General features: G+C 45.0%; 1 protein-coding gene across 1 annotated transcript in view; it reads right to left on the reverse strand.

Annotated features, from left to right (window-relative positions):
* AIM1 (absent in melanoma 1) overlaps nucleotides 1-13,909 on the reverse strand; it is a 191,636-nt gene that overhangs the window by 26,057 nt on the left and 151,670 nt on the right. The window contains exon 3 of the mRNA XM_011996072.1: nucleotides 173-1,782. Coding sequence (XP_011851462.1) covers nucleotides 173-1,782 — 1,610 coding nt within the window. The remainder of the gene's footprint in view (nucleotides 1-172; nucleotides 1,783-13,909) is intronic.

A 13,909-nucleotide genomic window follows, 5' to 3' on the forward strand; every position in this document is an offset into this window, starting at 1 on the left:
ATCTTAAACCTTGACTGTGTAAACTGGCCCTTCACTATCTTAAGTTCAGCATGGAGGGGAAAGTTCAGTGACCAGACATTTCTTCCACAATGCAAAGACCCCGAGCCTCTCAGAGCCGACCCCCAGCACGTGTGCAGACAGCAACTCCGCCGGGACTTGCGCGGCTACTTACAGGGTCACTTTAGTGGTCACCGTCGACCTGCCCACGCCGAAATGGTTCCTGGGCTTCAAGCCGTCGGCGTCAGAAGCTCCAGGCGCACCGGTCGCTCTGCCCAGCTCTTTGCTCCGACCTCCCTCTGCCCGGCCGTCGAAGTGGTTGGGGAGCGGGCCCCTCTTGTGCTCCGGCTTGATCTCCGGCAGCAGCGAGCTGCTCTTGACCGGGAGTTCGCGGGGGACGGCCCGGGCCGCCTCCTCCCCGCTCTCGGCCGCAGCGCCCTTGGTGACCGGGCCGGGATCTGGCACCCTCTTCGGTGGAGACTCCTTGGCGGGAGCCCGCGGGCCGCTGGCGGGCGGGGCGGGCACGGCCTCGAGGGTACGGCTCCTGCCCTTCCTCTTGGTGGGGGACGAGGCCGGGGGTGGCTGTTTGCTCCGGTCCGACTCGCCTCGGAGCTGCCCTTTGGGGCCGGGGCCAGGCTTGGACTCTGGGCTCGCAGCGGAGGCAACGCCCCCGTCGAGGGCTGCCCGCGGAGATTTCACTTTCTTTTCCGCCGAGGAGCAGTCGCTGGCCGCGTTTGGCGCCACCTCGTCGTCGAACACCGCGTCGTCCCTGGCCGCGCTCTCAGGAAGCTCGGCATCCGCGCCGGGGGAGTCGGTGGATTTCTGCGACCTCCTCCGCCTCCCGGACCTGCGGCCGCTCGACTTCTTCTCCATGTCGTCCCAGTCACCGCAATCTTCCGCCCTGGGAGTAATCACGACGGGCTCGTCCACTTGCGCCCCCTCAGTCTTACTCAAGTAGATGTCCAAAGTTAGCACCTTAGTAGGGTGGGCGCGACCCCCGGGCCGGGCTGTGCAGTCTGCCTGCGCGGAGCTGGCCGTGTGCGCTGCACCCTCGGCCGGAGGCTCACCTGGCAGAGCAGACGCGCCCTTGGGGGGCTGGATGCGGGCGTCACGGGGTCCCAGGGAGCCTTCTTCCGCACACACACCTGGGGCTCCTTCAGGGGCCTCGCCTAGTTCTCCCCTGGGCCGCTCCCGGGTGGGCGACCCCGGCGCACCCCTCGCACCCAGGAAAGCCTCCTGTTCGTGGCCAGCACCTGGTGAAGCGTCCTCCCCCGTACTGCGGGCGGGCGTCTCTGCGTTCTCTTGCCTGGAGGAATTTCCCTGCGAGGAATGCAGCTGCTTGGCAGCGGTGGTGGCATCTGGGAAAGGCTCTCCCTCTGCCTCCAGAGGTTCTAATTGGGGTGAATCATTTTCATGGCACTGCTGCACAGCCACAGCCGCTTCACTGCTGTTCCAGCGAGGTGACAGCTCGGCGTCATGGGGGGCTGCGGGGCCACCGCTCTCAGGGAGCTCGCCCTCTGCCTCCCGGGGATTCTCCCGCGGGGAGCCCTCCTCGCTCGTGTCCGCTTGCTTCAGCTGGCTGCTCTGAGATCTGCTCTTCTCACTCTCTGTCTCTGGGAGATTAGAAGAGGCTACCACATCTTTGGGAGACAGTGGTTTGGCATTTGATCTAGTGGGACTCTCTAGCCCGTTTCTACTGTTCCTTCTCCTTCCTGTAGTGAATAGAGTGCCAAGTTTCCCCAAAACTGGCTTCCTTCTGTTCTCCTCTGGAGGTTGTGCTCTGGACTGAAAAATAAAAGGGATGAGGAGGGAACTATGAGAATCTGGTGTTTTTCCCCTTAGACGTACATTACAGAACTACCAGCCAAAATGATAACAGACCAGAGTTTCTAATTGAAAATGATAAAGTTATGTTTATGTTACATTCATTCCAACAAAACAAACTCTGGTTTTACTTTTGAATTTTTCTTGAACACCTTAAGTTTCTGGCACTAGTTAGAATAGCATTTTCTTTGAATTCGTGTTTTTTAAAGGAAAATTTGAACGGTCCAAATAATCACATATACAAAATAAATAGTTCCTTGCCCTCTCTAGCTTTTTTACCTTCTTCCTCAATAAAGATGCAATTTATAAACAGCGGTGCGTGTGACCATGGGGCAGCAGTAAACACATTAAAGTATCCTAAGGCGGACTTTCCCCGAAACACCGCCCTTTCTTTTTGTAGGAGGGAAGGAGGACGAAGAAAAAAAACCAGTTCTAGCAGCCTTCTCGAGAACAGTAAGAAGCCACCCGGGTTCAACATACAGTACCTGCAACAAGAAAACCTTAAGCAAGCTCAGAGGAAGCGAGCACCTGGGCCCCGCCCTAGCCCGAGCTCCAATGGGAGGAGGGCGCGAGCGTTCAAACACCCGAGTGATCCCGCGGCTGCTGAGCGCACCGGAAGGGCTTTTGCCTGTGGGAGTTCCTACCAAGTGAACGAGGAGGAGTGCGCGGGGGTAGCAGGCGAGGTTGCAGGGGTGATCGCCTTTGCTCACTGCCCCCTCGAGCCGAGGAGGCGTGGCTGAAAGATGCGCGGGACTCTGCCTGCTTGGCCCCGGGACCCGTTCCTTACCACTCGTGTGGTTCCGGGGGCGCACGGCTGGAGCCCCAGGGGCTGGCTCACCCATGCGAGGGTGCCGGGCAGCCTGCGAAGGATCCGCAGCGCTCCCAGTAAGGGGGAAAACCTGGGCTTCGTATATTGCCTGGAGCAAAACGGCTAGCATCTGGTGCCCGCGCCAGAACGCGGGAGGGAGCGCAGAACAAACGAATAAAAGCAAACCCGCCAAGGGGCGCGGTGGCACACCGGGGTCGGGTTCGCCAGAATGGGGACTGGGTAGGTGCCGGGCATAGAGGTGGGCAGGAAGAGGAGGAGACGAGCCTGGGAAAGGGAGGGAGCAGGGGCAGCGAGCCCAGCCTGGCTCCTAGGAGTGGGAAGCGTATTTGCGTAAGGACTCCTCTGAAACCAGGCCAAACGTGCGGCTCCTGTATTTCTTAAGAATGAACTCTTACATTGAAAACCCGGGTGCCAGCTTGAGTCCTGGCGATGCAGGAAAGAGCCCCACCTTTCCTGGAAGAGGAACATTCAGGATAGTACCAACTACGGGAGGTTCCCCAATCACCCTTTGAAGTAGCTCTATTGTGTTTGAGTTACATGCAGCAAATGGACTTTGGCGATGGGAAATAGCAAAGATAACGCATGAAATTAACAGGTCAACAAGCATTTGTTGAGACAGTCCTGGTACTGTAACATAGTGTCACCCCGCTACAGCCCAGTGAGGTCATGCTGTTACCACACAGAGGAGGAAAGGAAGCTCAGCCAGCCCATAACGACACAAAATTGAGGTGGGGGGGGGGCGGGGGGGAGAGGCGGTCAGAGCTCTAAAGTCAGAATTCAAATCCAAGTCGCCTCCTTCCCACCCCATGCTCCTTTCACCGCCACGGGGGTCCCTTTTAGAGGCCCCGGAGGTTCTGCAGCCACCACAGTCCGCCCAGAGGAACAGACTGCGGGTCACACACCCCCAGAGTCAGCTCCCAAGGAAGTGCTCATGAATCAGATTTGCTCTCAAGGTTCTAAGATTCTCCTGGTCCTAGAAGCACCTGGTGGGCGCTTTGGGACTAGACAGTTGCTGCTGCTGCGATGAACCAGTGATGCTGCCGCTCGGAGCTCTTGTACCTGAGGTCATAAACGATTCTAAAGTCTAACCAGAGTTTGATTAATTGATTCTTCAATGGTTATATAAATAATATGGGAAGAATTCAAAGTATGATTTAAGGGAAAAAAATCAAAATATTGTAACTTCCTAAGGAAATATTTGGGTTATTTTACAAGTCAAAGGTATGGCAAGATTTTTAAATCATAATACATGTTTACTGAGCTATCCTATGGGTCAGGCCCTTGTGATTCACACACTTTCATTTTATCTTCCCAATAGCTAGGTAGGTAGTCTTTTTTTAATGCCCATTTGCCAAGGTTTTCTCCCTGTCCAAGGTCCCACCGCAGGTAAAGTCTTTCTGATTCTGACATAGAGCTGTTTGTCTCTGCTGTCTGGACAGGCCTTCAAACGTATCTTGAAGAAGTAGCCAGGGAAAATAGGTTTGAGTCTTGGCTTAATTCCATTCCCTGTCAAAATAAAACAACTAAGTATATGTATTACTCTGTCCTGCCAATGATGTTGCAATCTGCTTTTCCCATGCAGTAAAGACGCTTGATCAGCAGTCCTTTTTATGCTCAGTATAGGCATTAAAACAAAAAAAAATTTTTTTTTTTTTGGCTATTAGATGCTTTTTACAAAACTGGTTGCTTGCTCTTCAACTTGGCTCAACTACTTGACTTCTCCTCCCCTCAGAGGGGCAGCCTGTGTATCACCAGCCAGACTGCTGAATTTCCTAAAAATACATGAATGTTCATAGTGGCTTCATTCATTCATAATAGCTAAAAACTGGAAACAGCTCAGAGTCGCTGTACACAGCTTGTGAAGAGATAAACCGATTGTGGTACATCTATACAGCAGAGTACTATTCAGCAATAAAAAAGGAACAGAGTTCCAAAACGTGTAAAGATATGGATGCCAAATGCTTTTGAGAAGCAGTCAGACTCCAAACGTTACATACTGTATGGTTACATTTATATGACATTCTAGACAGTGCAAATCTAATGTATAATGATAGAAAGTAGGTCGGTGGTTGCCTGAGCGTAGGGACCAGTGGGTGGCAAGTGGTGGTGGTGCAACAGGGAAGAGGCACAAAGGAATGTTGAGGGTTAAAGTTCTATATCTTGATTGTAGTGATGGTTATACATGAGTACATATCTTTCAAAACTCATCAAACTGTACATTTAAGATGGGTATTAATAAATGAAGTTAACATAAAATCTCTTTAAAAACAGAGTTTTCCCCCTGGGAAATAAAGAATAGAAATGCACTGTGTGGTACAATCCATCTGTCTTGGGTGGACATTTCACAGGGTCTTGCTGTATTGACCAGGCTGGAGTGCAGTGGCACGATCACAGCTCACTGTGGCCTCAACCTCCTGGGCTCAAGTGATCTTCCCACCTCAGCCTCCCAAGTAGCTGAGACTATAGGCATGTGCCACCATGCCCAGCTAATTTTTAACTTTTTTTGTAGAGAGTTTCACCATGTTATCAAGGCTGGTCTCAAACTCTTGGGGCTCAAGTGATCCTCCTGCCTCAGCCTTCCAAAGTACTGGGATTATAGACGTGAGCCACTGTGCCCAGCCACGTTATGCAGTTCTTATTGAGGGGTCTCATGTCATTTCAAATGATAGACTCGTTTACAGGGGAATGCAGTCTTCTCCACAGGACGAGGTCCCTGTGGATATCCAGGATCATATCTCCAAACAGAACCATCTGAGCAGGGCTCAGAATGCCCCGTGCCTCCCGAGTAAAGTCCTCAGTCACATCTTTGAGAAATATCCCTTCCTAAATGCAATACATATTTCTTTTCAACCAGGGATTGTTTCTTTCCATTGTTCATGGGGAAACTAAGGCAAAGGGAGAATAAAAAAACTAACTGGCCCGGGAGTTGTCAGAGAGGCACCTTCTTAGGTTTGAGCCTTTGGGTCTGGGGTCTTAAACCTAGGATAGGAAGCCACAGACCCACCACCTTTCCAGGCTTGATGATAATTTGCTAGGAAGGGGAGTGTTTTGCAAAGAGGCCACAAGTGACCATCACGCTTCTTCATGCTTCCTCAGATTCCTCTGCCCCTGGCTTTCCCACAGGCCTGGGCAGGCTCCTAAGGGTTCCCAGGCTGGGTGTTCTAAGAGCACATGCAATCCCAGGTCCTCCTTTGTATGTACCTTTTTACTATGTATTTTCTGCCCACCTTACTTAAGGCAGCCTGCACACCTCACAGTGCAGAACCTGCACCTGGCACCCTCGCATCATCCATGTCCAACTGGGATGGAGCAGTCCACAACAGGACTATTGTAGAGGCAGCACATGGGTTGTGTGCTAGGACCTGCTTTAGAGTGTTCTTGTTGGCTAATATGAAATGCAGCTCATTAGGGGCACATGTAACCATCCACGAAATTGTATTCCAGCAGCGTGTAGAGGCCCAGGCAGCACTAGCTGCAGTGCTGTTGGCTGATTCTCAACCTTCCTGGTGTGGCAGCCCCTGCTATCAGCAGGTACCACTTAGTAAATGTTACCTAGTAACATTTGCTACCCATTGGTTAAGAAGATAATGTAAATGTTAGAGTTTTTTGAGACGGTTCTGGTTCTGAAGCTGGCCGAATCATGAATTTTTCTTTTTTTCCTTGCTTAAATAAATTCTGCTACATTTAACTATCTAAGGGTTTTTCCTTTTTACAGTAACTATGGGAAAAAAACTAAGTTTTTAAATTTTAATACAGTTATGGGTCATTGACATTTGTTTTTTGTTTATGATCTATTTACATCTTTAAGAAGTCTAGGCTGGGCGCAGTGACTCACACCTGTAATCCCAGCACTTTGGGAGGCCAAAGCAGGCGGATCATCTGAGGTCAGGAGTTTGAGACCAGCCTGGCCAATGTGGTGAAACCCTGTCTCTACTAAAAACACAAAAATTAGCCTGGCCTGGTGGCGGATGTCTGTAATCACAGCTACTTGGGAGGCTGAGGCAGGAAAATTGCTCGAACCTGGGAGGCAGAGGTTGCAGGGAACTGAGATCATACCATTTCACTCCAGCCTGGGTGAAAAGAGTGAAATTCCATCTCAAAAAAAAAAAAGAAAAGAAAACAAATCTAATAACATTTTAAGTAAAGTGATGTTTCTTATAAAAAAAATAATAAATAAGTTTTCCTATGTTTCCCACCTTTCCATTCCCCAGTGAATGTAAGCTGCTTGAGAACAGGAAAAATGTCCTGTTGCCTTCCCAACAGCTAGCAGGGGGACTCACAGCTAGAGGTGGACATAAAGTATTTGCTGCTACTAAAGAATTAGTAATATCCCTCCTCCCTTTCAAAAAGGGAGTTGTCAATGCTCTTGGAGAGAGCCAGAAACATCGTTCCAAAGAAATCAGAATGAAAATCTTATCTGCCTAAAACTTCGTGTGGTCAAGACTTGGCAGCTTTATTCTGTCTGAGTGAGGATTCCACGTGTTGATGGAGATACTGGTGCACAGGTTTACTGCTGCCTCTCAGCCCAAATCTGACTCAGGAAAGCGGAACAAAATCTTGTTACACATACTCACCTGGCCATCCTTCTAAAATGTGGTCATCAATGTACAAAAATAACTTTTTTAAAAAAACACTTTGATTCCCTAAGAGCTCTCACTTTGATTTCTGAAAGATACCTTAGCTCTTCAATTCAGCCACATGAGGAATGAGTCAACTGGATATTACTGTAGCTGATAGGATTGGCCATGTTATTTGTTCACAACATACACATATGTGTGTTTGCGCTAGAGAGCAACTTTTTTTTTCTGAGTAGATTTTTTGTAAAAAAAAAAAATAACATGAGTTGTGTGGCTTAAAAATATAGGCATTTGAGCTACTTTACACTTCAACTTTAAAAGTTAAAATAGGGGTTAGAAAATTCTGTTCAGTAGAAGCAAGAAAGACTTTAGACTTGTGACAACTAACTAAAGAACGAAGATGGGGAATGGGGAAGGAGGAGAAAAAGCAGAAACACACACAGAAAAACAAGGCCCGGCATGGTGGTTCATGCCTGTAATCCCAGAACTTTGGGGGGCCGAGGCCGGCAGATCACTTAAGGTCAGGAATTCAAGATCAGACTGGCCAACATGGTGAAACTTGTCTCTACTAAGAAATACAAAAATTGGACCGGGCGTGGTGGCTCACCCCTGTAATCCCAGCACTTTGGGAAGCTGAGGTAGGCAGATCCCGAGGTCAGGAGATCGAGACCATCCTGGCTAACATGATGAAACCGCGTCTCTACTAAAAATACAAAAAATTAGCCGGGCATGGTGACACATGCCTGTAGTCCCAGCTACTTGGGAGGCTGAGGCAGGAGAACTGCTTGAACCCGGGAGGCGGAGGTTGCGGTGAGCTGAGATGGTGCCACTGCACTCCAGCCTGGCAGAGCAAGACTCTGTCTCAAACAGAAAAAAAAAAAAAAGTTAGCCAGGTGAGGTGGTGCATGCCTGTCGTCCTATGCGGGAAGATCACCTGAACCCAGGAGGTAGAGGTTGCAGTGAGCTGAGATTGCACCACTGCACTCCAGTCCATCTTAAAGAAAGACTTTTATGAGACATCTTTTTTTTTATAATTTCCAGGATATTCATTCTGAAGACTTTTAGAATTAAAGTTAAAATTGTATTTTCCCATGATAAGTGTATGGCAGAATATCATCTCAGTACCAAAAACACCACGCAGATGAAGTTAAGTTTAAGGGAGGATCCACATATGGATCCCTGATACCATAGACATTGATTAAGAATAGGCATTAAAAATAAATTAACTATCCTCCCCACCTTTCCATTTGTGTTTTCCTTTTTGATATTAATTGGGATAATATATGTGGCGCATTCTAAATACACACACGCACACACACACTGCAAAAAGCATAAAGAAATGTTCACAAAAATGAACTCTGATCTATTAAGCACAGAAGCTTTTCATTTTAACTTTTAAAATATTTTTCTATTATATACGATTCAGTTCTCTAAGAGTATACTAGATTATAATTTAGCTACTTCTTTATGGTTCTGGAGACAGAACTATGCACCTCTGTTACTACATTTGTGTTACAATAGTGATTTCTTCCAGGGCTATTACAAGGAGTGAAGACTAAGGCTTACACTAAATGACCCACAGACTATAACACTGTCCAGTAGTAAGCAGGTCTCTAATGAAAAGGTATATGAAATTGCGACATTTGACCATTTTTGATCTACGGTCCAACCCAGTTTTGATCTACGGTCCAGTTTCATATGATGCAACCAATAATCCTTGATGTTAGGGCTTCAGAACCTTCTTGTCCGATGTCACTCCTCCCAGTCTCCCAGGGTGGAATGTTTGCTTGAGCCATGTTGCTTCTAATATTTGTCACCACTTCCAGTGCCCACCCCATCTCTGATGCTATTTTTCTTAAAAAATCTTTCCTCTGTCATTTCAACATCATGTAACACATGCCTCTCTACTTACACCTCAATGGTTGCTTTTTTGTTTTTGTTTTTTCTAATGCTGTCATTTCAGGTCAAACAACAATAGCATCCTGTTGGGTACAATCAAAGGTACACTATTGGGTGAAAGAATAGTGACAGACATTTTAACTTCCAGATTAACCTGTGTCTGAAAAAGAGGCATCACTGAATACAAAAGCCATCAATTATAAAAGTTAAACTCTCATTCTCCCCATTCTTCTTCTCTTAAAAAGCAGACTCCCAGTTTCAGGTTGATATTGTCTTTAAGCCATTTATATTTTGACAGAGACAAAGTGAAACCTAATTGTTTCAAGCCATTGACACTTGATCAATCAGAAAGGAAGAAAAAAGATAAGATCATGGAATATCTGAATTGTAGGATCATTTACTCATTCATTCCACTGATAATTATTAAGCGTCTACGTTGTGCCAGAATTTTCTCCTCACCTTAAAGAGGCAACCCGTGGCCTGTAGAATTGAATTATTTTTTCTAAGACACAAATCAGGCTTTCTAAAAGGTAGCTCAATATCTTTTCCCGTTAGAAATCATAATGTATCATTAGAAAAACAAGACTTTACTAGAACAATTAATGTGTTACTTTTATGAAGGTATGGCCTACATGCTTTCTCCTAGGCCATGCAGTACAGCAATGGATGTGATAGCATAAACAGCCAATGAGCCCTCTCTTGTGATGGAACTCTGTCTTTAGAATCCAGGTAACTATAGGTAGAGTGTGCTGGATCTTTCTGTAGACTTACCCTCCCTCAGCCTTGTCTGTGCCCCAGGCTCCCAGTTACGATGAAAGGTAGAAACTGACTTTCTTGCCCTTAGGATTTGGTTAGGTTCAGCCAGTGGGAGGCCCTGATTTCCCCGCTAATCTCTCCATCTCTTAGTTGGGCTCTGGGTTGGGTGTGACCAGGGCTTCTGCCAGGCAGCCCACCTTCGCTGCTGTTCTCTCTCCCCACATTCCCAAGCCACTTTCCCCTCTTGCTCCTTCAGGCCTAAGATGGGAAAGGATCTCACCACGTGCCAGCTGGGAAGGCTTCATTAGCTATTGCTTGAGGTAGAATGATGTTCTGTGGGGCATGAGGCACATGTAATTTTGAGAGTTTTCTTTAAGACAAAGAACACACAATTCTGGATTATAGATTGTAAGGAGAGGGACTTGGAAGAGGCCATGTGAATGAAGAACCCTGAGGCCTGAGGGGTTTTTTTAGCCCCTCTTGGCTTCCTTAAAACCTCGCCCCCACTTTGTAGATAGTCCTTCACTACTTTCCTTAATTACACAACTTGAGCCTGCTATGTGTTTCCTGTGCTGGGATCCTAACTAATTCTACTGTGTGCCTAATTATGACTAACGAGTACCCCAGAAGGTTTCTCTACCTGTACTCTGAATAGTCTCCCCAACATTTTCTTTTTCTCACAGAGCTATCCGGCTGAATTAATTTGCTTTATAGTTGGGACGTATTATCCTAATTTGGTGATTTTTTTTTCTTATGCATGATGTGTAACTAAAAGGAGATAGAAGAGTTTGAAATTTATAGCAAAAGTATTTCTTATTCTACCTCCTGGATTGTATGCATATCCTGATTAACATAATCAAATTACTGACAAGTTAGTTCCTAATTAAAGTTTAGCCAAACTGGAAAATGGAAATGTATTCTTTGTAGTAGTCAAATTAGTTCCTTTTTATCAACTTGTAACCCAAAAAGTAAATTTCTTATGCAATTTAGAAAGAATGACTTGGGCAATAATTCATGTCAAAGATCAAGAATGGTTACTTTAAAACACTTAAAAGCCACTGGTGAGTCTCAGAATCTAAGTACTAAAGAACCAAGGACTAAACTTCAGTTGAGATGATATGATGAGGGAGATGGGGATGAAGTTGGGGGGAAGAGGGTGAAGTGGCCCTTGGAAACAACTGATACAGCCTGCCTGAACCGACCAGGCACAGCTACAGCCGAGTCAGGGGCCCTGGGGCTGACTGGGACCCAGAAGAGAAATGAGAGTTGAACAAGAGGAGCAGACAAGCCTCTCCAACACAGCATGGACTCGAGCTAGGCTGGCTCTGAGACTTCTAGTGACCTTGAGACCTCATAACTTCAGGTCAGTTTAGCCATGTTTTTAAGTGTGGACTTAATAGTGGATTTATTCCTAGAAAATGGAACAATCTTTACTTTCCAATTAATATACACTGACTAGAAATGTCTTAGTTTCCTGTAGTTTCTAGTGAGAATTGTTGACTTTCTACCAATACTTTTCAAATTAAGAAGGAGATTTCACACTTTTATGAACAGAAGTCAGGAATACTACTAAATGGGATCAAATCATTTATCCTCTCAAAAGTTGCGCATCTATCATACAGGGTATTGAGAAATTCACATGAAATGATACATGTGAACTTCTTTTGACAAGCACAAAGTGGCCTATGACAGTGATGGCTGGCTTTACTAACAGTGCAATATTTTGCTGATGTTTTGCTCAAGTTAAAATTATAGAAGCTAAGTAAATAACACAATGAATTTATGGTTCTCAATTGGTGAGAAGAAGATGAAAATAACAGCTTTATCAGATGTGGTTTCTAATAGAGTTAACTTGTCTGCAGAACTTGGCATATCATTGCTTATGAGCACTCATCTTTAATGTGTCATGGCTAGAATAAAGAAAACAATATAAGCCTAGTCTTTTTTTAATCTCTTTTTTGCAGCTCATAAGGTATGGGGGATATGCAAACTAGGCAGGGTGAACACTTCTGAATCACCCTGTGTAAAACAGTACTCTCACTTTCTATGATCTATTCTCCTTTATTTTTCTTCATAGCACTTAATATTACCTGAACCATATTGCATATATATTTGTTTATTTCTTTATTGTCTGTGTCTGCTTACAGAACATAAGCTTCATGAGGACAAGAATGTTATTTTGTTCATCTGTGTCCCTAACTCTTCATCAATACTTGGTACCAATAGGCACTTAAATATTTATCAAATTTACATATTTTCCAGAAATCCTTTATTCTCCAGCCTATCAACAATCACGAGTCAGACAACAGTGTATCATGGAATGGACAGTGGTTTGGGGCAATCACCTATCATCAAACCTGAGGAAGCAACTTTCAGATAGAAACAAAGGCCCGTCTCTAGCCTTATTCTCTTTCTCAAATGGCTCCCCAAAATCTAGTTTCTAAAATGTTCCTCCTCTGGATTATTTTAAGGATCAACTGAAATGTTTGTAAAAGCACCTCATACAATCTCTGGGGAAGAGAAGGGAAATGGCAAAGAAAACCATGAAATACATACACTTTTGACCCAAAAGCACAGGCAGTAAAAGCATAAAGTAGACAAATGGGATTGTATCAAACTAAAAAGCTTCTGCACAGGAAGGGAAACAAAAGAGTAAAGAGAAAACCTACAGACTGGGAGAAAACATGTGCAAATCCTCCATTGGATAAGGGAGTAATACCCAAAATAGACAAGGAATTCAGACCTCTCAACAGCAAACAAAAACAAACCATCTGATGCAAAAAATGGAAAAACGATCTGAACTGGCATTTCACAAAAGAAGACATGCAATAACCAAGAGGTTTATTTTTTCAGTGCTCAACATCACTATTCATCAGGGAAATGAAAATGAAAATTACAATGAACTATCCCTTCACACCTGTTAGAATGGCTGTGATCTAAAAGGTGACAGGGAAGTGTGGATGAGGATGTGGAGAAAGGGAATTCTCATACACGGTTGGTGCAGATATACATTAGTTTAGCCATCATGGAGAATAGTGTGGAGTTTCCTCAATAAAACAAAAATAGAACTGCCAACAATCCTGCTTCTGGGTACATACCCAAAAGAAATGAAATCAGTATGTTGGAGAGCTATCTGCCCCACTGTGTTCATTGCAGCATTATTCACAATAGCCAAGATAAGGAATCAACCCAAGTGTCCATCAATGGATGAACGGATAAAGCAAATGGTGTATATATGCACAGTGGACTATTATTCAGCCTTACAAGAGAAGGAAATTCTGTCATTGGGAACGCTATAGATGAACCTGAAGGACACTGTGCTAAGTGAAATAAGCCAGACACAGAAGGATAAATAACACATGATCTCACTTATATTTAGAATCTTAAAAAGTCAAATTTATAGAAGTAGAGAGTAGAATAGTGGTTACCAGAGGCTGTGAATTGAGAGAAGTTTGGAGAGATGTTGGTCAAAGGGTATACAGTTTCAGTTAGACAGGAGCAATAATTTTTCAAGATCTGTTGCACAGCATGGTAATCATAGTTAATACTAATGTATTATATATTTAAAAATTGCTAAAAGGATAGATTTTAAATGTTCTCATTACAAAAAATAAGTATCTGAGGTGATGGATATGTTAATTATCTGGATATAATAATTTCAATGTATACATCAATGTATACAACACAATGTATACAACGATGTATACATCAAAACATCACATTATACCCCATATATACAATTATTTGTCAAGTAAACATTTAAATTTAAATTTAAAATTTTTTAAGTAAAAAAACACATGCAGGCTGGGCGTGGTGGCTCACGCCTATAATCTCAGCACTTTGGGAGGCCAAGGTGGGTGGGTCACCTGAGGCCAGGAGTTTGAGACCAGCCTGGCCAACATGGTGAAACCTCGTTTTCTACTAAAAAAAAAAAAAATTAGCCGGGCATGGTGGCCAGCACTTGTAATCCCAGCTACTTGGGAGGCTGAGGCAGGAGAATTGCTTGAACCCAGGAGGCAGAGTTTGC

Source organism: Mandrillus leucophaeus, unplaced genomic scaffold, assembly GCF_000951045.1.
Source record: "Mandrillus leucophaeus isolate KB7577 unplaced genomic scaffold, Mleu.le_1.0 Scaffold501, whole genome shotgun sequence".
NCBI classification, from domain to species: domain Eukaryota; kingdom Metazoa; phylum Chordata; class Mammalia; order Primates; family Cercopithecidae; genus Mandrillus; species Mandrillus leucophaeus.